We start from the raw sequence: 25,032 nt of genomic DNA on the forward strand, positions 1-25,032 counted from the left end.
TGTGTTTAAGTTCAATGTAAAATTATTGCACTGAGAATGTTTAAAGGCTACCTCATTGCCACGTTAAAGCCATACGGCTGTTTCAAGTCTTTTTTCAGCTAATGACTATGTTTGTGAGGTTCTTCCTGTTGACCATTTTGTTTCTGTGGGAATTGGTTGAGTCACCACCTCTTCTGGCTCTTCAGAAATCTTTTGTGCTGTGATAATCCAGATTATTCATGAGTGGTCAATCTGATGTGACTGCTTCTCTGCAGGGAGATCCGAAACCTGGAGCTGCTGAAGCTACGCTTTGGAGAGGCACAGATGCACTTCTGTGAGGTCATGTTAAAGGTCAGTGGGAATGACTGGGAGTTATAGTGGTTTAATGTTATCATCAGCATAAAACCATAGATGAATTTGCACTGTGGTTTTGTTTTTATGCCATTCTCTTGTGTGATTTGATTCTAATGTGAATTAAATTGTGGCCATTGAAAAATGTGGAAAGAAAATTTGGGAAAAGTTCCCTGGAATTTATTTTTATTTGAAGTTGCTTAAATCTTTATAATTCGGATAAATAAACTCGAGGCGATAGCGTTTCATGCCAGTGAATAGAATATTTTCCTTTGAGGACTCCCTGTTGAAGAATGGTTTAAATATGGTATTGTTCCCGCTATAATACCACAGCATGTTTAAGAGTATCCCCACTGCACCCTGTGCCTCGTCAGTATTGGACTATGGGCAGTTTTCTGCTATGGACTTCTACTTCCTAGGAGCTGGAATGGAACACTGCCCTGTACTGATGCAGCTCGTTTTCTTTGTTACAAGAATATGAGAAAAAAGTCCAGGATGAGAAGAGGCCATTCTTGGCCCTGGTATGTCCGCTCACACAGCATTGCAGTCAGCTGCATTTTGAACTCCCTTACTGTCTTCAATTCCGCTATCTTCCAAACTTTAACCACCTTCAGAGTGAAGAGTTTTTTAGGCTCTGTTTTAAATTTTCACTAATTTAAATTTATATGCTCACCTTGTATTATACCCTATTCCATGAATCCCTAGCTGGAGTACTGTGTAGTTCCGACCACCTAATTATAGCAAGAGTATTACTGCCCTTGAAAAATGAGCAATGAAGATGATGATTTTTTAAGTTTTGAAGGATGATTAAGGAAGTTGAGCTTGTTTTCTTTGGAAGAGGGAAGACTTTGAAATGATTTCAAGTTAAGTTTTTTAATATTATGAAAGTTGACAAAACTGGTCTAGGTAGATTGTTCATGGTGGCGGAGGGCAAATACTGGGGGGCAAACAAAAAATTGGCAAGTTACTGCGAAGGGAGGTTGAGTGGAATCTTTTCATCCAAAATGCAACAACAGAGTGAAAGAAAGAACTTGCATTTATATAGTGCCTTTCACGACCTCAGGACGACCCAGAGCGGCTTACAACCAATGAAGCACTTTTGAAATCACTGTTGTAATGTAGGAAAATGTGGCAGCTAATTCACACACAGCAAGATACCACAAACGGCGTTGTGATAATGACCAGATAATCTGTTTTCGTGATGTTAGTTGAGGGATAAATATTGGCCAGGATACCAGGGAGAACTCCCCTGCTCTTCTTCGAAATAGAACTGAGAAGTAAATAGTACTTTTATGTCCACCTGAGACAGCACATCGGGTCTCGGTTTAAAGTCTCATCCGAAAGACGGCACCTCTGACAATGCAGCACTCTCTCATTACCACACTGGAGTGTCAGCCTACAGTCTGCGCTCAAATTTTGAGTGGGACTAGAACACTCTCTGCCTCAGATATGAGAGTGCTACCACTGAGCCAAAGCTGACGCAGAGGTCATTTAAGGTGGCTGCGCAAGTAGATAAGGCTCTAAAATGACAAATGGAATCCTTAGTTTTGCATCTGGAGGCATAGCATGCAAAAAAATGAGATAATGTTGAACTTGTACAAGAGCATTAGTTAGGCTGCAGTTGGAGTATTATGTACAGTTTTGGACATTCATTATAAGAAGGATATTAAAGCAATGGGTCAATGCAATGTATGTTCACTTGGATGTTACAAGGATGAGGAGTTACCTTTGTGAAGAGGAGACATGAGAATTTAAGGCTGAGAAGGTTAAGAGGTGACCTCATAGAGGTCTTCAGGATTATGAAATGAACAGGTGACTTGCTTTTCTTTTTCACATACTGACTGACCTGTGCATTTTCTGATTCTATGTAACATTGTAAATATCGTGATTGGAGTGGCAGTTTAAACCACTGTTAAAATGGCACTTGTTGCTTTATACCATCCCTCGTCAATCAACTTCTAGCTACATATTAGGCTGTCAAGCTGCAGACTTATGGAGCTAACCTACACTCAGCTATCACACATTGAGTGTAATTTGCTGAACATGGGGCTCAGTGAAGATTTAAACTAATTTTAGAGCTAGTTTATTCAGTTTAAAAGGGCAGCCCAAGAAGGCTTACTCCTGCAATGATGCTGTTTATGACTCACTGCTCTGATAGAGTCTCATAAACTCAGCTAACAGCCTTGCAATTGTGTGGTACAGGAGTGATGAGAAAGTGCAGTCTACATGGGAGTGAGAACCTTCATCCATTTTTCTAAAGTTCTAAAATTAAACACAGGTGTTCATTCAGAAGTCAACTGTTTGTATTTTTCCCTTTCCCTTTTACAGGTTTCTTTGTGCCACGTATCATTCCCTGGCTGAGAGGGTGGGTATGCAACTTGCTCCAAGTCTTGGTCTGGCTCTTTAGCCAACTGATGGAGCGTGCATGAGCATACTTGCAGATTGACACTCTCTCTCCTTCCCTACAGAGAAGTGCTTCCCCTTGATGCTTCCCTGATGGCATGATTGAGCCTGGAGACTCGCCACGTTTAGAATTACAGGTTTTAACCTGCATCTTGGCACACTCTTGTACAGTATCTTGGTGCTGTGACGTGCCGTACCAGAATGCCACCTTTTCATCTCACTTTATCAGCTGTGGCACAATAAACTGTGGTCTTCACCCATGATGCTTATTGTGGTCAGCTTTTTTTAATATTCTTTCTCAGGATGTGGGCATTGCTGGCAAGGCCAGCATTTATTGTCCATCGCTAGTTGCCCCGAGAAGATGGTAGTGAGCCTTCTTGAACTGCTGCAGTCCGTGTGGTGAAGGTGCTCCCACAGTGCTGTTAGGGAGGGAGTTCATAGCAGTTTGAGTGGCTCACTGGGACACTTCAAAGGGCAGTTAAGAGTCAACCACTTTCTTGTGGGACTGGAGTCACATATAGGCCCAAACCGCGTAAGGACGGCAGGTTTCCTTCCCTAAAGGACACTAGTGAATCAGTTGGGTTTTTAACCACAATCTGACAGCTTCAGAATAACTTTCACTGATACCAGCTTTTTATTTTTAGATTTTTAAAAACTGAATTGAAATTCTAAAACTGCCAAGGTGAGACTTGAACTTGCGTAGTCCAGTACCATAACCACTGCACTACTGATGATCTCCTTAATAATACACCCGATTAACCCTCGGGTTTTATGCTGCAGGATGTGGCAGACTCCCGACGGATAAACAGCCATATTCACGAGGAGGACCAAGACTCTCCCGTACACCTGAATGCAATGATCCTGTCTGGTGAGTTCTGGCCACCGCTGAAAGAGGAGAAATTGGAGCTCCCTCCTGAAGTGAAGGAAGCAATGGATGCTTATACCAAGAAGTATGAGAAGTTAAAAGTAAGTATTGAGTGTTTATGAAACGCCTTTCTTCAGTGACCACAGAGTCCCATTGCAGGTTAAGCTCGGAGCACATGGGATGTGCAAACAGCTCTTCTTCATGGCTCAGAAGTACTAGACTTGCAACAGAAGGGCAACCTTCAGCCGCTCTGGCCTACAAGGACTGTAACTGCTCACCCTGGAGGTAAGAATCAGTCTTACAGTGAGCAAGTCTTTCTACCAATGCCCCTCAGACAAGGACCTGGATTAAACAGTGGGTGGTGAGTAAGCCCTTGGAGCTACTCTTAGAGCTCTGTCACGAGCGGCGCACAAGAATGTCTGGAGGGTTCTGCTACCAGTCATTCCCTGTGGAGAAGGATGTCACTGCTATATGGTGCATCCCTGTTTCACTTGACTTAAGCCTGGAAGTGATTGTGGGACATTGCACTTGTAAACTTGTGTCCACTACCACACTCACACGGGGCTTCTCAGCAGTGGATTTCTGACACTTATTTGTACCGCACTGGTGCACGACCTCCTCTGTGACTCTACTTCACCTTGTTCCCTCACAAACTAGATCAGTTTCACACTCTGTCGCAGTGCCTTCCCTCAGTCGAGGCATGGTATCTTTTGTTTGAATTGGTCATTCCCTGCAGGGCGATTTTAGGCATCGCAGACACGTACAAGGTTACGATGTTTGACAGAAGGAGATAATAAATTGTATTGTGAGTTGGGTTTTCGTTTTGATAGAGGCCCAACAATTGATCTTATTCCCTAAAACTGTCCTGTTTCCAGATTGCGGGCTTCACAATGAAAGGCTCTAAAGTTTGAGTTTACATTCTTTAGGAAATCAACAGCAACAGTTGTTGTTTTGGAAATCTACAGGGGCAAAAGTTAAATTGCGAGCATTTTGAACCTGATTGGTGGGTTTTTTAATACTTTACGGTGAACACTGCCTCTGCCAACACAATCCAATAAAAAATAGCCAATGTAATAAAACCAGGATTTCATGAAACCCTGACTAGCATTTAGAGAACTTTGCATTATTGTTTTTTGAGGGCTGTTATAAAGCCTGTATTCCTCCCGGTGTTGGTGATCCTAGCTGGAGGTAGTGCTGTTTTTTCCAGTGATAGAGTAATGCTACTACTCTGCAGCCCTGAGCCAGATTAGTTGCTGCTAACTGAGATGATTTTAAGGACTAATGTCATCGGGGTTTCTCTCTTGTGGTCTCTTAATTTCAGTACATGGCCTCGTCTCTTTCAGGCCATGAGATCGTTGAACTGGAAACCTCACCTGGGAAATGCAGACCTGGAGATCGAGCTGGCAGATCGAACGTTGTCTGTGTCTGTTTCCCCCGTTCATGCTGCCATTATTATGCACTTCCAGCAAAAGAGTACGTATCTCCGTGTGATTAGTGGGGAATGAAACAGGATTTCACCTCAGAGGTTTGAATCTACTGCAGGAACATTATTCCAACTAAACGTAAACATAATATTCATCATTCAGCTATCCTCGATGAACAAATAGGAATATGCTGTATTGGGGGGAACACCTGGGGCACAGTACCGTCTAAGAAATTCATACTCTGTGTGATATGTGCCTTTCCCCCATTCTACTAGTTGAAAACTCCGTTCCACCTCCACCTTTATTTTTTTCTCCCTCTGGTCATTGTCAACATAACAGACTTGTGATTATAAATTACCAGGAAAGACTATTGAAACACATTAGAGTCTGCAGGAAGGTGAAGTTGAGAAAGGGACCGGCTTTATTATTCCTCCTTTTTCCGCCAATTTTCTCCCATCTCCGCCTCTCCTGAAGATTTGTATTCCTTGTCGGAGTATGATTTCACCGGCATTGGTCACTCTCCAGAACCTGGATAAAAGGGGCAATGTTTAATGGTCTGAGCCTGGACAGTAAGTGTCAGCAGGCTATGCAACTGCATGGGCATCACAGCTGAACCCAATCCTGTCCTCACTGTGAGATTGCTGTATAATAGTCAGGATTCCCCTCCCTAACGAGGAGATTTAGTACCTGAAATGATTCATGCGCTGGATGTGCTAGTTGAGTTCTTGTTTAATGTGTGTGCTTCTGTAGGTACGTGGACTCTGGACGAGCTCAGTGATGTACTTAAAGTTCCTGTCATTGCCCTGAGAAGGAAGATTGCTCTTTGGCAGCAACAGGGGGTCCTAAAAGAGAATCCCACGGACACATTTACAGTGATCGAGGAGGAACAGAAGGATCAACAGGAGAAAATGGTTTTGATTGATAGTGATGAGGAGGGAGACTCTGCCATGGCTTCCCAGGCTGATCAGAAAGAGGAGGAATTACAGGTATAGCCTTTGTTTTAGTAGGTTACGTTATAATGCATTGCATACAAAGTAACTTGATATTATTAGATCTTTTGCTAAAATAATCAAGATAAATACCTTACTAGACGCGTTCAGTCGTTCCCTGAGGAACACCGTAGCATATTAAAAGGCTGTCGGGCCCATCAATACCCATCATGATATCACCAGTGTTGACGGTTATCCATGATCCTGTGCATGTGTGAGCATCATGTGAGAATAGGATTGTAAACGTTTCTGATGCCCCTTATGTCTGAAAGAAAAAGACTTGCATTTCTATAGCCCGCTTGATTGGCACCCCATCCACCACCCTAAACATTCACTCCCTCCAACACCGGCGCATCGTGGCTGCGGTGTGCACCATCCACAGGATGCACTGCAGCAACTTGCCACGGCTTCTTCGACAGCACCTCCCAAACCCGCGACCTCTACCACCGAGAAAGACAAGGGCAGCAGGCACATGGGAACAACACCACCTGCACGTTCCCCTCCAAGTCACAAGCCATCCCGACTTGGAAATATATCGCCGTTCCTTCATCGTCGCTGGGTCAAAATCCTGGAACTCCCTTCCTAACAGCACTGTGGGAGAACCTTCGCCACACGGACTGCAGCGGTTCAAGAAGGCGGCTCACCACCACCTTCTCAAGAGCAATTAGGGATGGGCAATAAATGCCGGCCTTGCCAGTGATGCCCACATCCCATGAACGAATAAAAAAAAAAGGTACTGGGTGATACCCATTGCTATGGAACTGCATTGCAGCATAAGTCATCACCTTGGGGAGGGGTGGGGACCAATCTTGCATAAGTGTTTTGGTGCATTTTAAATAAAGACGACTGTTGTGTTTCACAGCTTTTCTGGACGTACATCCAGGGAATGCTGACCAATCTTGAGAGCCTACCATTGGAGCGTATTCACACCATGCTCAAGATGTTTGTGATGACGGGGCCAGTGATGGCAGAAATTGACATGCAGGAGCTTCAGGCGTTCTTACAGAAGAAAGTGAAGGACCACCAGTTGGTCTACTCCGGCGGAGTGTACCGGCTTCCCAAATCTAATTGCTGAATGTAGGACTTGTGCCCAGAAAGGTAAGTTAATGTCTTTTGGTGTGGTTGGAATGTCTGAGTTTCCACCCGATTTTTTAAAAAAAATGATGGGCAGCAGCAGTATTGAAACTTGGGCTGCCTTGACGTCCAGTAAAATATCAGACTGATGAGAGACCCCCGGCTTGTATGACTGCAGTGTTCTGCCTGGTAGGTCTCCCGTTATAATTAACCTCCGATGAGAGACCACAGGAAGCAGTATTTGGTCATAAATTTAGAGAATGGGATTTTGTTTGTAATGGAAAGCATTGACAACAGCTTTCTGGGCTGAGTCTTATTTGCGTATTGTCTTTGGAAGTCGTGATTGAAAATTGTTTCGACCTGTATCTTAAAGTGGAGATTTTAGATGTAAATGACGACAGCGATTTTTCAAAGAGCCAATTCCTTGAAATCTCAGGTTGTGGTGCTGGGAACACACTGGAGTGCACACACAGTCCAGGCATTGGAATCAACTCCCTACAAACCTGACCAGCTGGTTGTTAATGATTATTTCACCCTCAGTATAGAGAAACTCGCTGTTACTCGTGTTACTGGACAGTGAGAAGCAGTCAATTTGTAAGTTAGTGCTAACTGCCAAGGACTGAGAGGACCCTAAACAGTCTGGATCTGCTAAAATGGTACAGAATGGTAGTGGCAATGAGCTTGTTTTTCTGAAGCCAGTATATAGGGCTAATGCCTTTTAAAAAAAATACCCGAAGGAACCTTGGTGATCATACATAATGCCCCTGACTTGGATGATGGTTCCAGTGGGCAAGTAGTGTATTCTTTCAGCAGCCAGTTTCTGCTAGAGTCTGTAATGTGCTTGAACAACATAGATTGTGTTTCTAGGGTCCCTTCGTACAACATCCCTTCAATGAAGGACCACATTCCACAGCCTCACAACTCTGTAAAAAAAAAGATATTTCTCCTGCTCTCCATCCTAAATCTTTCATTTAAACTTGTATCTGTTCTAAGACCCTCACCGAGAACAGTCTATCTACCCTGTCCCATCTCTTCATAATTTTAAACTGTAATCTCCTCATAACCTCTTCTATTCCAATGAAAACAGCCCTAATTTAAATCTTTCTTTGTATCTGTATTTCTTCATACCGTCCTCGTGAATCTGTCCTGCACCCTTTCTATTGCCTCAACATCTTTCCTATAATGTAGTGCCTAAAACGATACACCATACTCCAGCTGTGCCCAGTTTGCACCCAAGTTTCTATTAGTGCTGTTAAATCTTTATCTTCCTGTGATATGATTGCTTCCAATTCCTACAGTTTATTTCCCACCCCCTGAGCATCGCAATACATTTTATTTGCCTATATTTAACATTACTCCTTTTTCCTTGTTTCTTCTTGTTTAATTTAGTACCTCATTCATTTATCTGTCTTTTCACTGTTTATAATGGGTTGATTTGATTTTCGTCCTCTACTCCCTTTATTCCTTCTGCATGCGATCCTACATTGCAACAGTGACCACAATTCAAAAGTACTTCATTGGCTGTAAAGCGCTTTTGGATGTCCGGAGGTTGTGAATGGTGATATATAAATGCAAGTTCTTTCATTTCTTTTTACCCCTTTTGCTAATTTCTTTTTTATTTGTAAATTAACCTCATCTATTTCTATCTTCTCTATTGGCTCTCTCTGATTTGGTTTTATTTTCCCTTCACCCTTCCTTCCTAGAGTGAATGTCTCTTCACTTCCCTATTTATTTGCTTTAGAATATAAGAACAGAAGAACTAGGAGCCAGGAGTAGGCCATCCGGCCCCTCGAGCCTGCTCCGCCATTCAACAAGATCGTGGCTGATCTTCTACATCAACGCCGTTTTCCTGCACCATCCCCATATCACTTGATGCCTCTAATATCTAGAAATCTATCGATCTCTGTTTTGAATGTACTCAATAGAAACATAGAAAACAGGAGCAGGAGTAGGCCATTCGGCCCTTCGAGCCTGCTTCGCCATTCAGTATGATCATGGCTGATCCTCTATCACAATACCATATTCCCGCACCCTCCCCGTACCCCTTGATGCCTTTTGTGTCTAGAAATCTATCTAGCTCCATCTTAAATATATTCAGTGACTTGGCCTCCACAGCCTTCTGTGGTAGAGAATTCCACAGGATTACCACCCTCTGAGTGAAGAAATTTCACCTCATCTCAGTCCTAAATGTCCTACCCCGTATCCTGACCCCTCATTCTGGACCCCCCAGCCAAGGGAAACATCCTCCCTGCATCCAGTCTATCTAGCCCTGTCAGAATTTTATATGTTTCAATGAGATCCCCTCTCATTCTTCTAAACTCGAGTGAATACAAGCCAAGTCGACCCAATCTCTCCTCATACGACAGTCCTGCCATCCCAGGAATCAGTCTGATGAACCTTCGCTGCACTCTCTCTATGGCAAGTACATCCTTTCTTAGGTAAGGAGACCAAAACTGCACACAATATTCCAGGTGTGGTCTCACCAAGGCCCTGTACAACTGCAGTAAGACATCCTTGCTCCTTTACTCAAACCCTCTTGCAGTGAAGGCCAACATACCATTTGCCTTCCTAACTGCTTGCTGCACCTGCATATTTGCTTTCAGTGACTGGTGTACAAGGACGCCCAGGTCCCTTTGTATATCAACATTCCCCAATCTATCCCATTTAAAATAATACTCTGCCTTTCTGTTTTTCTTTCCAAAGTGGATAACTTCACATTTATCCACATTGTACTGCATCTGCCATGTATTTGCCCACTCACTCAACTTGTCTAAATCACCTTGAAGCCTCTTTGCATCCTCCTTACAACTCACGATCTCACCTAGTTTTGTGTCATCAGCAAACTTGGAAATATTACATTTGGTTCCCTCATCCAAATCATTGATATATATTGTGAATAGCTGAGGCCCATGCACTGATCCCTGTGGTACCCCACTAGTCATCGCCTGCCACCCCAAAAAAAGACCCATTTATTCCTACTCTCCGATTCCTGTCTCTTAACCAATTTTCAATCCATGCCAGTATATTACCCCCAATCCCTTGTGCTTTAATTTTGTACACCATCCTCTTATGTGGGACTTTATGAAATAAACCACATCCACTGGTTCTCCCTTATCTATTCTACCAGTTACATCCTCAAAAAACTCCAGTAGGTTTGTCAAACATAATTTCCCTTTCATAAATCCATGTTGACTTTGTCTATTCCCATTGATATTTTCTAAATGTCCTGTTATCACATCCTTTATAATAGACGCTAACATTTTCCCTACTACTGATGTTAGGCTAACCGGTCTGTAGTTCCTTGTTTTCTCTCCCTCCTTTTTTAAATAGTGGGGTTACATTTGCCACCCTCCAATCTGCAGGAACTGTTCCATAATCTAGAATTTTGGAAGATGACAGCTAATGCATCCACTATTTCCATGACTACCTCTTTTAGTACTCTGGGATGCAGATTATCAGGCCAGATTTATCGGCTTTCAGTCCCATTAATTTCTCCAGCACTATCGTTTTACTAATACTAATTTCCTTTAATTCCTCCTTCTCACTAGTCCCTTGGTTCCCTAGCATTTCTGGGAAGTTATTTGTGTCCTCTTCCGTGAAGAATGACTGAGCCTCCACAGCCCTCTGGGGTAGAGAATTCCAAAGATTCACCATCCTCTGAGTGAATAAATTTCTCCTCATCTCAGTCCTAAATGGCCTACCCTTTATTCTGAGACTGTGACCCCTGGTTCTAGACTCCCCAGTCAGGGGAAATATCCTCCCTGCATCTACCTTGTCGAGTCCTGTAAGAATTTTGCATGTTTCAATGAGATCACCTCTCATTCTTCTAAACTCTCGAGAATACAGGCCGAGTCTACTCGATCTCCCCCCGTATGACAATCCCGCCATCCCAGGAATCAGTCTGGTGAACCTTCATTGCACTCCCTCTATGGCAAGTATATCCTTTGGTAAGGAGACCAAAATTGTACACAATACTCCAGGTGCGGTCTCACCAAGACCCTATATAGTTGCAGTAAGACATTTTGTAATAAAGGCCAACATACTATTTGCCTTCCTAACTGCTTGCTGCACTTGCATGTTAGCTTTCAGTGACTCACGTACAAGGTCGCCCAGGTCCCTTTGAACATCAACATTTCCCAATCTCTCACCATTTAAAAAATATTCTGCATTTCTGTTTTTCCTACCAAAGTGGATAACTTCACATTTTTCCACATTATATTCCATGTTCTTGCCCACTCACTTAGCCTGTCTATATCCCCTTGAAGCCTCTTTGCATCTTCCTCACAACTCACATTCCCACCCAGTTTTGTGTCATCAGCAAACTTGGAAATATTACATTTGGTCCCCTCATCCAAATCATTGATATAGATTGTGAATAGCTGGGGCCCAAGCACTAATCCCTGCGGTACCCCAGTCACAGTCTGCCAACCTGAAAAAGACCCGTTTATTCCTACTCTCTTCTTTCTGTTAACCAATTCTCAATCCATGCCAGTATATTACCCCCAATTCCATGTGCTCTAACTTTGTTCACCGACCTCCTGTGTGGGACCTTATCGAAAGCCTTCTGAAAATCCAAATACACCACATCCACTGGTTCCCCCTTATTTATTCTACTAGTTACATCCTCAAAGAACTCCAATAGGTTTGTCAAACATGATTTCCCTTTCATAAATCCATATTGACTCTGCCAAATCTAATTATTATTTTCTAAGTGTCCTGTTATCACATCCTCTATAATAGATTCTAGCATTTTCCCTATAACTGATGTCAGGCTAACAGGTCTGTAGTTCCATGTTTTCTCTCTCCCTCCTTTCTTAAATAGTGGCGTTACATTTGCTACCCTCCAATCTGCAGGAACATTCGAGAATCTAAAGAATTTTGGAAGATGACAACCAATTCATCCACTATCTCTATAGCAACCTCTTTCAAAACCCTGGGATGTCGATCATCAGGTCCTTGGGATTTATCGACTTTCAGTCCCATTAATTTCTCTAGTACTATTTTTTTACTAATACTAATTTCCTTCAGTTCCTCATTCTCGCCAGAATCTTGGTTCTCTAATATTTTTGGAAGGATTTTTGTGTCTTCTTCTGTGAAGACAGACACAAAGTATTTGTTTAATTTCTCTGCCAGTTCCTTAGTCCCCATTATAAATTCTCCTGTCTGTCTGTAAGGGACCCACATTTGCCTTCACCAGTCTTTTCCTTTTTACATACCTATAGAAGCTTTTACAGTCTGTTTTTATATTTCTCACTAGTTTACTTTCATTCTATTTTCCCTTTATCAATTTCTTGGTCCTCCTTTGCTGAATTCTAAAATGCTCCCAATCCTCAGGCTTACTGCTTTTTCTGGCAACTTTATATACCTCTTTCTTTGCTTTAATGCTATCTTTAATTTCTCTTGTTAGCCACGGTTGGACCACTTTTCCTGTTGGGTTTTTGGCCTTAAAGGAATATATATTTGTTGCAAATTATGTATTAATTCTTTAAATGCTAGCCATTGCCTGTCTACCGTCATACCTTTTAATGTAGTTCCCCAATCAACCGTAGCCAACTTACACCTCATACCTTCGTAGTTTCCTTTGTTTAGATTTAAGACCCTAGTTTCAGATTGAAGTACATCACTTTCAAACTTAATGAAGAATTCTATCATATTATGGTCACTCTTCCCTAAGGGTCCTTTCTCATTGCATAATACTAGATCTAAAATAGCCTGTTCCCTAGTTGGTTCCTCAACATACTGATCTAGAAAACTATCTCGTATACATTCCAGGAATTCAACCTCCACAATATTGATGCTAATTTGGTTTGCCCAATCTATATGTAGATTAAAGTCCCCCATGATTACTGTATTACCCTTGTTACATGCACTCTAATTTCCTGCTTTATACCGTGCCCAACATTACCACGACTGTTTGGTGGCCTATTAACAACTCCCACCAATGTTTTCTGCCCCTTGCTGTTTCTTAGCTCCACCCAAACTGATTTTGTCAGTACATTAGTTCCTTTCCTGTTCAGAAAAAAACCATCCTTGTGGAATTGCTCCCATCTTCCCCGGAACTGGTACCGATGTCCCATAAAATGGGAGCCCTCAAAGAATTGCATAGAAATTACCATACGGAAACAGCCATTTGGCCCAACCAGTCCATTTTGGTGTTCTTTCTCCATGTGAGCAGTAGTCCTAATCCCATGGACTCGCTATGTTCCCGTATTCCTTTATTTCCTCCCCCCACCTCTTTATCTAACCTATTGTTAAATGTTGCCATGTTCTCTGCTTCAATCACTAACTCTGGTCGAGCATTCCACAGCCTCACAGCCATCTGAGTAAATAAAAGGTTCTCTTGCTCTCTGGCCCAAATCTCTTGTATTTAATCTTACATCTATGACCCGTTGTTCTAGACCCCTCAAATATTTACTTAGTCCCATCCCTTCATAATTTTTAAACACCTATCAATCACCTCATAATCTCCTCTGTTGTAATGAAACCAGCTGAGCTTGGGGTTGAATAGAATGCTGAGGTTGTGAGCAGTCTGGTTCAGCCTGAGACAGTGACTGCGGAGGGGGGTAGGGTGGTAAGGGTACGAAGTTTGTAACGGGGGCCAAGGACGATACGGGGGCCAAGGATCTTCCCAGTATTTAGTTGGAGACAATTCTGGCTCATCCAAGACTGGATGTCGGACAAGCAGTCTGACAGTGCAGAGCTAGCCGAGGAGTTGAGAGAGATGGTGGAGAGATAGTTGTTGCCTTGTGTCCTGTCGTTTCATCAGGGATGGTAAGTTTATTGTTCACCTTCCTCTCCCCAAACTTGTGCTGTTTTTTAAATTTAAAAATTATTCTATTTCTCAAGACAAAAATATGTCAGCCGGTTAGTCACGTGTTGCAGAAACTGGATAGATCTGCTGAAGAATGTATAATCTTTTGCCGTAGAAATTAGCCTTAAAGTGCCACAGGATTTTAGGTTGGGACATTTTTTTCATTTGGAAGCTGTGTTGAGGTGTGCGCCTGAGCAGTCAACAATTCATCTGTTTGTGATTTAAAATAAACTTTTGTCAAAAAAAGTGCACATCACATAGACCAGAAGTTTACAGACTTAATCAATTATAATTATAGCTAAATAGTAATATGATCACAAAAATTAACAAATCCTAAAAGTACAATGTATATAAGCATATTGGCAACTAGAAAGTCTGTAAAGAGTCTTTAACCCTTCATAAAGTCTTTGGATGGAGTCTAAAAGTTTCTGTTAAATGCTGAAGTTCTGATTCTTTACAGTAAGTTCAGTTGGCCTCATCCTCATGATAAATCTTTGAACAGTAGGGTATTGCATCACTCTGGCAAAGTGAGCCTTTTGTCTCACCACAATAATCAGATCTTGCAGTCTTTTCTTCAAGCTCCAATATGTACTGTCTCTCCTGACGGAATCGATATTTCTGGTAGATGTTTTGAAGTGAAATTTTCCAAACACATTTAACCAAACGTCATGTTAATCACAAAGGAGGATGGATGTCTAAAGTCAGTGATAGATATCCTGACAAATATGAATCTTTCTGCAGGTCTGTGTCACATCCATACAATGGAGCAAAAACCATTCCTTTACATCAAAGTAACACGGCTGTTCATTACAGTAAGGAAATGGACTAATTTGATCTTCTGTTGAAAAGACATGGGGGTAAATTTTCATCTTCATCTTCATCATCTGGGCAGTAATCTGACAGTGAATTGTCTGCCCGGTTAGAACCCACCTGAGTTTTCATTTGCCCCATTGTCTGAGCTTTAAATAAATGAGGGAAGCAATTCATGCTTTGTTACAGTGATCATGCCCTAGTGTGGTACTTGAAATGCTTTCCGCCACCTCTCCCCAGCAACAGTTATAAATATTGTAGAAACAGTGAAGCAGTTGCAGAATGTCACAAAATTCACACTGCTGTTTTGGAGATTAGGTTCTTTGAGATATTGTAGAGGGACCTTTACCCTCTATTTGCCTGCGGTTGACTGACCTGAAAGTTCTGAATGTCGACATTGTTGAAACGACTTACACACTTGACCCCCGCCACCACCCCCACCTCTTTTTTCCCCCCCCCTCTTCCCCCCCCCCCCCCCTCCCAAAACATTAATTTCTTGCAAGCAAAATCCAGTCTCTGTTCTCTGTTTCTAATTGGAAAGAGGATTGTTCTGTTTCCGAGCTCTAATATTATTTTCTTACTTCACAGGACTGGCAGAGGGGATCCTTGTTTGAACTTTCAGCTAGCTGCCTTCTGTCACTATGATCCTAAGTCTTGTTTGGAAGGAATATTGATGCAGTCAGCATTGCCTACTCAGCAGTAACTACAAGAACTTTGAAAGTTGCAGGATCTTGCTTGTTGACCTTCATAACTGGATTCACCTGGATTCTTCTACGACCAAGATCTGTGGCAGAAATCTGCCCATAGATGTCATTGGTAGTGAATGAGTTAACAATTTGTGGTGGAAGTTAAGCTAATTGTAAATACATCTGAGCCTTTTGAGCTATATCGTTCCACAGTCACACGGGAGGTCGATTATCCAACAGTAACTTCCATCACTTACCTAAATGTCTGTAAGGAACCAGATTATCTTTATATTTGCCTCCATGATCAGTCAATGAGTGGCACAGAATTATTGGTGATCACAGATGATCTTAATGTGCCAATTAAAGTTGGCTTTACAAATTCTTTAAATGTTGCATTTATGGTAGCTTCTACACTTTTTAAAATTTCAAAAAAATAACAGTCTAGTGCTTTCTGTAATGATGTTCCTCTCAAGCCAGCAGTACAAAATCCAAAGGGTTGTGGAGATGTCCCCACTTTGTGATCAGCTAATAGGAAGAAAGTTTTCTCTACTTTGCCTGTTGCTCTGTGTTGGTGTTTAACTTCTCTGCCCAGGGACCTGACCTGAGGTTTGATTGCACTCACCCGAGAACAGGGAGAATTGGGAGAGACGGACGACTCACCCCCAGCCCGGGGAGAGACAGACGCACCTCCCCCGGGGAGTGAGAGACAGACGACACCCCCAGGGTCTTGACCTCCCCGTTTAAGTTGGGGAGGGACGTAATCGAACCACTTGAGTTACCCAGGGCTGCAGTAAAGATCATCTTTAAGGAATGGAGTGATAGCCTTCTGAAGCTTACTGTCCTGTGTAGCAGTTCTGCACTTTAATAGCCATGCAATGTGTAGTCTTGCAATAAGTGCAGGGTAATAACGGGAAGTTATAGATTTTCATCAAATGGGGAAAACAGTAAGGAAATTCAGCTTCCTATTTGCTTAACAAGTTGCAGTTTTGAAGTGCACATAACTGTTAAACTGTTTTATGAAATGTCTTTAATAAATGTGGGATGGCACTGCAGGAAGATGAAAGAGGCAGGAACCATTCTGTGCCTCAGCAAACGTACTCCACTTTGAGTTATTCTCTGTCACAGGGTTTGGGAGGGGGGGTGGTGGGAGAGGGAATGAAATTCCTATCTTTGCTTTTTTCAGCAATTTCACACTGTACTATGAGTGTTAGGGTATATTGAGGCCATTGGATTCTTTCTGGATATGAAAACAGTTGCCAAAAACAGTGATACTATCTTTCTGTCTGTAGCAGTTGAGGAGTTGTGATTCCTTGTTAATCTTTATAGATACCTACTTGTTTGCAGAAGAATTTAGTAATGTGACGAACTTGTTCTGTGCAAATTTCTACTAATGAATAATTTGCAGTAAAATATTTGCCTACTGTAGCACAGTCCCCAACATGTATTGTAATGAAACATTCTCCCAAATTAGTTATTGGAAATAGTTTGTGATTTCCAGTTTCTGTTCATTTCATAGCAATGTGCAGTTATTGTATGTGTAAACACTAAGCAAGCCCAAGTCCAGGGATCTTTATTTCTTTGGGATAGTTACTGTTTCCTTTTAATTCTCTCTCTCTCTCTCTCTCTATCTGCTCTATCTGTCCTGAGTTATATCGCACTCTGAGGATAAGCGAGTGGGCAGATCCCAGGCCTCTTTAACAGAGTCCATATATACTGTTCGTGGCAAAGAGTTCCACACTCTAGGGTGAAGAAATTTGTACTACCTCCCCTTTAACTCTTTTTGCGATTACATTAAATTGTGCCATGTTGCAGTCCAGTGGAAACAGTCCATCACTATTTACCCCATCATAATTCCTCATGATCTTGAAGACTTTTATCTGGTCATCCCTTAACCACTCAGCTCTAGTGAACTTGGCAGGTCTCTCCTCATAACTTTATAACCCCTCACCCTGGTAACATCCCAGTGAATCTATGCTGTACCTTTCCCATTGCTTTCATATCCTTCCTAGAATGGGGTGCCCAAAACTACACAATATTCCAACTGTAGTCTAAGGTCTTGTACAAGTTCAACATTACCTCCCTGCTTTTGTATTCTGTGCCTCTAGATATAAAACCAAGGATTCTTTTTGCTTTATTTATGACCTCATCTACTTTCAATGATCTGTGTGTCTTTCTTAAAAATTCATTCTCGGGATGTGGGCGTCGCTGACAAGTCCGGTATTTATTGCCCATCCCTAGTTGCCCTAATACAGCTAAGTGGCTTGCTGGGCCACTTCAGAGGGCAGTTAAGAGTCAACTACGTTGGTGATTACGTTTCTATATCATGGAAAAACTGTGACTTAAGACGCTAATAATTGAGTGCAACATTCTCCAATGTATCAGGCTATTTTTTCTTTAATATTTGGTGGATATTAGAGCTGTCAATATAACTTGTGAGTCCTGTGATTTTTTTTTAAATGTTCCTGATTCAAAATGAGAACTTTTTAGCTTGTGTAAAATGCAAGCGTTAAAAACACTTTCCAAGATTTGGGGACTCAAGTAATGGGTCTATTTTAAATGGGCAGAATGTCGCAAACGGGCAGTAATTTATATACAGACTAGATTACCTTTTCATGTCAGGGTGGTGACTCAAGTTTATATCTCTGATTCCACACAACGCAAGCTCCCAATCTCGGTTGGTCCTTTGGTGAGGTGTTGAGCAGAAGCCAGGTGCTTCCTCACAGGAAGAAAGGAAAAATGGACTGTGGGCTGTTTTTGAGTATTTCCCAGCAATTGATTGCAGGGTGATATTGGTGGAGGCCTGGGAATTTATTGTCTGTCTGTGATGCACAGTGACCCACAATTTTACTCTTGAGTTGCTTTCTTCCTCACAGCCACTAAGTCTGCTCTGCTTGGTGTTGGTGGGTACACTTTTTTTTATATTCGTTCATGGGATGTGGGCGTCACTGGCGAGGCCAGCATTTATTGCCCATCCCTAATTGCCCTTGAAAAGGTGGTGGTGAGCCGCCGCCTTGAACCGCTGCAGTCCGTGTGGTGAAGGTTCTCCCACAGTGCTGTTAGGAAGGGAGTTCCAGGATTTTGACCCAGCGACGATGAAGGAACGGCGATATATTTCCAAGTCGGGATGGTGTGTGACTTGGAGGGGAACGTGCAGATGGTGGTGTTCCCATGTGCCTGCTGCCCTTGTCCTTCTAGGTGGTAGAGGTCGAGGGTTTGGGAGGTGCTGTCGAAGAAGCCTTGGCGAGTTGCTGCAGTGCATCCTGTGGATAGTACACACTGCAGCCACAGTGCGCCGGTGAAGGGAGTGAATGTTTAGGGTGATGGATAGGGTGCCAATCAAGCGGGCTGCTTTGTCCTGGATGGTGTCGAGCTTCTTGAGTGTTGTTGGAGCTGCACTCATCCAGGCAAGTGGAGAGTATCCCATCACACTCCTGACTTGTGCCTTGTAGATGGTGGAAAGGCTTTGGGGAGTCAGGAGGTGAGTCACTCGCCACAGAATACCCAGCCTCTGACCTGCTCTTGTAGCTACAGTATTTATATGACTGGTCTAGTTAAGATTCTGGTCAATGGTGACCCCCAGGATGTTGATGGTGGGGGATTCGGCGATGGTAATGCCGTTGAATGTCATGGGGAGGTGGTCAGACTCTCTCTTGTTGGAGATGGTCATTGTCTGGCACGAATGTTACTTGCCACTTATGAGCCCAAGCCTGGATGTTGTTCAGGTCTTGCTGAATGCGGGCAAGGACTGCTTTATTATCTGAGGGGTTGCGAATGGAACTGAACACTGCAATCATCAGCGAACATCCCCATTTCTGACCTTATGATGGAGGGAAGGTCGTTGATGAAACAGCTGAAGATGGTTGGGCCTGGGACACTGCCCTGAGGAACTCCTGTAGCAATTCCCTGAGGCTGAGATGATTGGCCTCCAACAACCGCTACCATCTTCCTTTGTGCTAGGTATGACTCCAGCCATTGGAGAGTTTGCCCCCTGATTCCCATTGACCTCAATTTTACTAGGGCTCCTTGGTGCCACACTCTATCAAATGCTGCCTTGATGTCAAGGGCAGTCACTCTCACCTCACCTCTGGAATTCAGCTTTTTTTGTCCATGTTTGGACCAAGGCTGTAATGAGGTCTGTAGCCGAATGGTCCTGGCAGAACCTAAACTGAGCATCGGTGAGCAGGTTATTGGTAAATAAGTGCCGCTTGATAGCACTGTCGACGACACCTTCCGTCACTTTGCTGATGATTGAGAGTAGACTGATGGGGCGGTAATTGGCCGGATTGGATTTGTCCTGCTTTTTGTGGACAGGACATACCTGGGCAATTTTCCACATTGTTGGGTAGATGCCAGTGTTGTAGCTGTACTGGAACAGCTTGGCTAGAGGCGTGGCTAGTTCTGGAGCACAAGTTCTCAGCACCAAATCCGGGATGTTGTCGGGTCCCATAGCCTTTGCTGAATCCAGTGCACTCAGCCGTTTCTTGATATCGAATTGAATTGGCTGAAGACTGGCTTCAGTGATGGTGGGGATATCGGGGGAAGGCCGAGATGGATCATCCACTCGACACTTCTGGCTGAAGATGGTTGCAAATGCTTCAGCCTTGTCTTTTGCACTCACGTGCTGGACTCTGCCATCATTGAGGATGGGGATGTTTACAGAGCCTCCTCCTCCCATTGTTTAATTGTCCACCACCATTCACGACTGGATGTGGCAGGACTGCAGAGCTTCGATCTGATCCGTTGGTTGTGGAATCGCTTAGCTCTGTCTATAGTTGCAGTACCAAAAGTGCTAGACGCAGGTATTATAATTGGGGCTTCCTCCCAACACTTTTATCTTGTGCTTACAGCAAAAAGGAAGTTTCCATAAGCCAACTGAGTCTCTTACGGTCCTAAACCTGTGCCCTCATGTGTGCCATTGGGGTTTCTAGGGTCCCTTCATACAATATCCCTTCAATGAGGGACCACCTGTTCTGAGAGACCACTATCTTAGAACAGGTGGTCTTAAAAGATGTGTTCCACTGCATTTAATTGCAATTAAACAGTAAGGTGAAGTGCAGAAAATTGCTGTACGATACCATTGGACTAACAATTACCCCTTTATTTAGGGTATAAAGTACCTGCAACCTCACGGGCTGCCCAGCACACTTTCCTGTCTGCTCACTGTCAGATTATTATAATCAGGGTAAAACTAATAGCATTTATTTCTGCCTCAGTGTAATTACCATATTTGTAAATAAATTTGACTAAGATAGGGATACTTAGAAAACAATAAAAATTGAATCAGTCCACTAGGGGTTAAAATAGCTTCTTCAGAATGTATTTCTTACGGTCTGATTGTCTACAGGCCTTATGGAAGAGACAGTCTTCAGTTGACGATGTGATGTTTATAGGTGGGTGAGACAGTACTCCTGCCCACCACATGGAATCCAAAACCAGATTGTCAGGTTGACACATGATCGAAAGCGGAATGGTGCGAGAAGACCCCCCCCCCCCGCCCCCCACACAACTAGACACACAGTGCACTGACCATGAATATATTTTTGGGGTCTGTATCATTTGCATAATCCTGGGGAGCTCCTAGAATGGACAATGTGTGATTGGGAGCTCACCCATTGCTTGGGAAATCATGCACTGCTGCTGGGTTTAAAGGGGTGGAAGGCAGCACCATTCTTTTACCAAGCATCTGCAAGCAAATGGTTCAGCTGGACACGAACACTCCATTCTCCAATGGGCCATAGAAATTCTGATGGAGGAAGGAGCATGGGTGAGGGGCTGTCTTTGAGCTAGAGCACCATAGGATCCCCAGGAAGCTGCCCAACAAGATAGAAGTTGGCTACCAGTGTGAATGAGCAACACACTGCTTCCCTAGAGACAATATAGGAAGAAATATAATGACCTTACCAGTTCAACCAAGGTAATGGAACCTGCTATTTCCATTAATTCAGTGTACTCGGTATTTATGATACTTCCAATTAGCTGCCCCTCACACTGTCTTGAATTAGTTCTGATGTTTGCCGTGAATGCCCATCTGTACACTGAGTACCACCAGCCTTGCATTCAGGCCAAAGTAATCGTCCCGTCCAATGTAGCTGCATGATGTCATGTCATCATGCTTTATGGCCTGCATGCTAACACTTGGTATCAGGGTGAATCATCATGTCAATGTAACTTCTCACTATTCTATCCCCTTCCCCGCCCCCTTGTCTCTGGCTGAACCCGACTGGTCTCAATCTCAGTGTCCTATTCTACGCCAAGCTGAGCTTCAGATCCAATATACTTCCATCAGAAAGACCACCAACTTCCAACTCTGCAACATCACCCATCTCTGCCCTTGTTTCAGCCCATCTGCCACTGAAGCCCTCATCCGTGCCTTTGATACCTCCAAATTCAACTATTCCAATGTTCTCCTGCTGGCCTCCCATCCTCCTCCACCACCATTTTCCTTCCCTCCCCCCCCATAAACTTGCTCAGACCGCTGCCATGAAGACCTCTTTTTCCGGGCTGGGACTGACTATTTCAGCTTTGACTGATGTGGAGTTTGACTGGGAGAACAGTGAGTTAGGGTTTCACTGGTCTCATTAGTACCATTACTTCTGCTGGCCATAGTGAGCCAGCATTCAGCAGCAAAGGAACAGCCAGAATGGGCATAGATGATGGTGCTGTTTCAGAATGGCAACACATCCAGTCCCTCCCCATAGTCTCCTCCAATGGCTGCAGTAATGGCAGAAAGTGTGCCGGCTAGGCCCACCACAGTTGCAGAAGGGCAGAGTCTGCAGTTTGTCCACGTTGGGAGTCAGCTGCTGAGAAACAAGGGGTTCTCACACACACACGACAGCCAGCCACAGCCAGATACAGGCACAAGCTCTTCTGCATTCCTTTCAGGTGGCCAGCTGGATAATGGTCCACCCACCAATCCCTTATCCAAACATTGGGCACATCAACAAGCAAAGGGGAGAAGCTCAAGATACACAAGTGGCATCAAACCACTAAATGATGTTTACATTGATTGGAATGGCTTAACTCATTCACCTGTGACAAAACTTTGCATGATCTGTTAGAAGATTCCACATCTGAGGCTTCCCTCAACTATGCATGTTTCTGCCTCATCCTGAGGTGTGAATATTCAGCTCGACTGTGAATCCTGCATTACGCTGCTGGCTGCCATGATTCCTTCATTTTACAGAAATCCATGTTGCCATCATTACTTAAAGGGCCAGTAAGACTGACGGGACGACAGCAAGGGGAGCAGCAGACACATCTCCCGGGCTACCTCTCAACATAAATCACTCCTTGAAACATGGTTGCTCACTCCCTACATGACGTAACCCTATCATTAAGTCACTAATTCAGCTCAGTCTCTCTGCTGGACTCAGATTGGCAGCTGACCTGAGCACCAGCAGCCCATAATTGGTAGCTTCCGGTGACAGAGCTATCCGTCAAAGGGACTAGAAAGAACTACTGACCTTGTCCACCTCACAGAGTCAACCCATGCCTTCACCTAGACACTGTATCAGCTGTGGCTCAGTGGGTAGCACTCTCGCCCCTGAGTCAGAAGGTCACGGATTCAATCCCCACTGCAGAGACTTGAGCACATAATCTAGGCTGACACTCCAGTACTGAGGGACTGCTGCACTGTTGGAGGAGCAGCACTGAGGGAGTGCGGCACTGTCGGAGGTGCCGTCTTTTGGATGAGACCTTAAACCAACTTTTTTATGTCCACCTAAGTCTGCCTTCTTAGGTGCTATTTTGAAGAAGAACAGGGAAGTTCTCCCCGGTGTCCTGGCCAATATTTATCCCTCAACCAACATCACGAAAACATTATCTGGTCATTTTCTCATTGGTGTTAGTGGGATCTTGCTGTGCGCAAATTGACTGCCGTGCTTCCTACATTACAACAGTGACTACACTTCAAAAAATACTTCATCGGCTGTAAAGCGCTTTGAGATATCCTGAGGTTGTGAAAGGTGTTACATAATTACAAGTTTGTTTTTCTTTCTTAGACACCACTGTCAATCAAAATCACTAAACCAGAATATTTGGAATTGGGGCGGTGGTTTGGTGCACTGATCTGTGGCTGAATAAATGGAATGACCTGCTGCACAGAACGTGAGCAATCAAACTGCACACCAAGGACTTCCTGAACTATGTCCAATCCTGAGGTGAAACTGTAAGTCAGACTGTGATGTAAATTCCCTACTGCTTGCAGAAACAGTGAGCACTAACTGACTGTAATCCTGCATGTGTAATATGGCCAGCAATAAACAACCCAATAAATAATCTAATGGAAATGAGGTGCTTCATTTTTGTCACGGTGGGGAGGAGAGGAGGGGAGGGGGTCCTGGAGCAGAGACCAGCAGCTCAGGATGGTGGTCCTACAGCACAGCATAGGGACAGAGTGCGGACTCCTCAAACTGTGCAAACTTCATGAAAGGCTGAAGCCAAGCTGTCAAACTATGCCTGTAGGTTGTCCATGTGATGCCTGAACCCCAGGGCTCTGCAGATAGAGCAATTACAGAGCTGCTCCTCCAGCCCATATCTTGATGCTCCCTCAATGTCGTCGCACTGGCTCCACCTCAACTGTGTTCAGTGATCCGCAAATTACATCCACCACCTGCAACACAATAGCTGAACCCCCTGGAGTGCATCTTTCTGTACTGGTGATTGTCTCTAGAGGATTGAGTGATACAAGATGCTGTGAGGAGTGATTGATGCAAGGTGCTGTGAGGATTGAGTGATGGAGGGTGCTGTGAGGATTGAGTGATGCAGGGTGCTGTGAGGTGTGTGTTCGATGCAGGGTGCTGTGAGGTGTGGGTTCGATGCAGGGTGCTGTGAGGTGTGGGTTCGATGCAGGGTGCTGTGAGGTGTGTGTTCGATGCAGGGTGCTGTGAGGTGTGGGTTCGATGGAGGGTGCTGTGAGGTGTGTGTGTTCGATGCAGGGTGCTGTGAGGTGTGGGTACGATGCAGGGTACTGTGAGGTGTGTGTTCGATGCAGGGTGCTGTGAGGTGTGGGTTCGATGGAGGGTGCTGTGAGGTGTGTGTGTTCGATGCAGGGTGCTGTGAGGTGTGTGGGTTCGATGCAGGGTACTGTGAGGTGTGGGTTCGATGCAGGGTGCTGTGAGGTGTGGGTTCGATGCAGGGTGCTGTGAGGTGTGGGTTCGATGCAGGGTGCTGTGAGGTGTGTGTGTTCGATGCAGGGTGCTGTGAGGTGTGTGGGTTCGATGGAGGGTACTGTGAGGTGTGGGTTCGATGGAGGGTGCTGTGAGGTGTGTGTTCGATGCAGGGTACTGTGAGGTGTGGGTTCGATGCAGGGTACTGTGAGGTGTGGGTTCGATGGAGGGTGCTGTGAGGTGTGTGTTCGATGCAGGGTACTGTGAGGTGTGGGTTCGATGCAGGGTGCTGTGAGGTGTGGGTTCGATGCAGGGTGCTGTGAGGTGTGTGTGTTCGATGCAGGGTACTGTGAGGTGTGTGTGTTCGATGCAGGGTGCTGTGAGGTGTGGGTTCGATGCAGGGTACTGTGAGGTGTGGGTTCGATGGAGGGTACTGTGAGGTGTGTGTGTTCGATGCAGGGTACTGTGAGGTGTGGGTTCGATGGAGGGTGCTGTGAGGTGTGTGGGTTCGATGCAGGGTGCTGTGAGGTGTG

At 44.1% G+C, this 25,032-nt stretch overlaps 1 protein-coding gene across 1 annotated transcript in view; it reads left to right on the forward strand.

Moving 5' to 3' along the window:
* Window positions 1-17,821, forward strand: part of anapc2 (anaphase promoting complex subunit 2) — a 62,753-nt gene extending 44,932 nt beyond the window's left edge. The window contains exons 9-14 of the mRNA XM_067969515.1: window positions 255-330; window positions 3,514-3,699; window positions 4,942-5,071; window positions 5,773-6,008; window positions 6,874-7,109; window positions 15,295-17,821. Of these exons, the coding sequence (XP_067825616.1) occupies window positions 255-330; window positions 3,514-3,699; window positions 4,942-5,071; window positions 5,773-6,008; window positions 6,874-7,086 (841 nt within the window). The 3' untranslated portion in view covers window positions 7,087-7,109; window positions 15,295-17,821. The remainder of the gene's footprint in view (window positions 1-254; window positions 331-3,513; window positions 3,700-4,941; window positions 5,072-5,772; window positions 6,009-6,873; window positions 7,110-15,294) is intronic.
* Window positions 17,822-25,032: the final 7,211 nt, after the last annotated feature.

Source organism: Heptranchias perlo, chromosome 31 (assembly GCF_035084215.1).
Source record: "Heptranchias perlo isolate sHepPer1 chromosome 31, sHepPer1.hap1, whole genome shotgun sequence".
Taxonomy (NCBI): Eukaryota; Metazoa; Chordata; class Chondrichthyes; order Hexanchiformes; family Hexanchidae; genus Heptranchias; species Heptranchias perlo.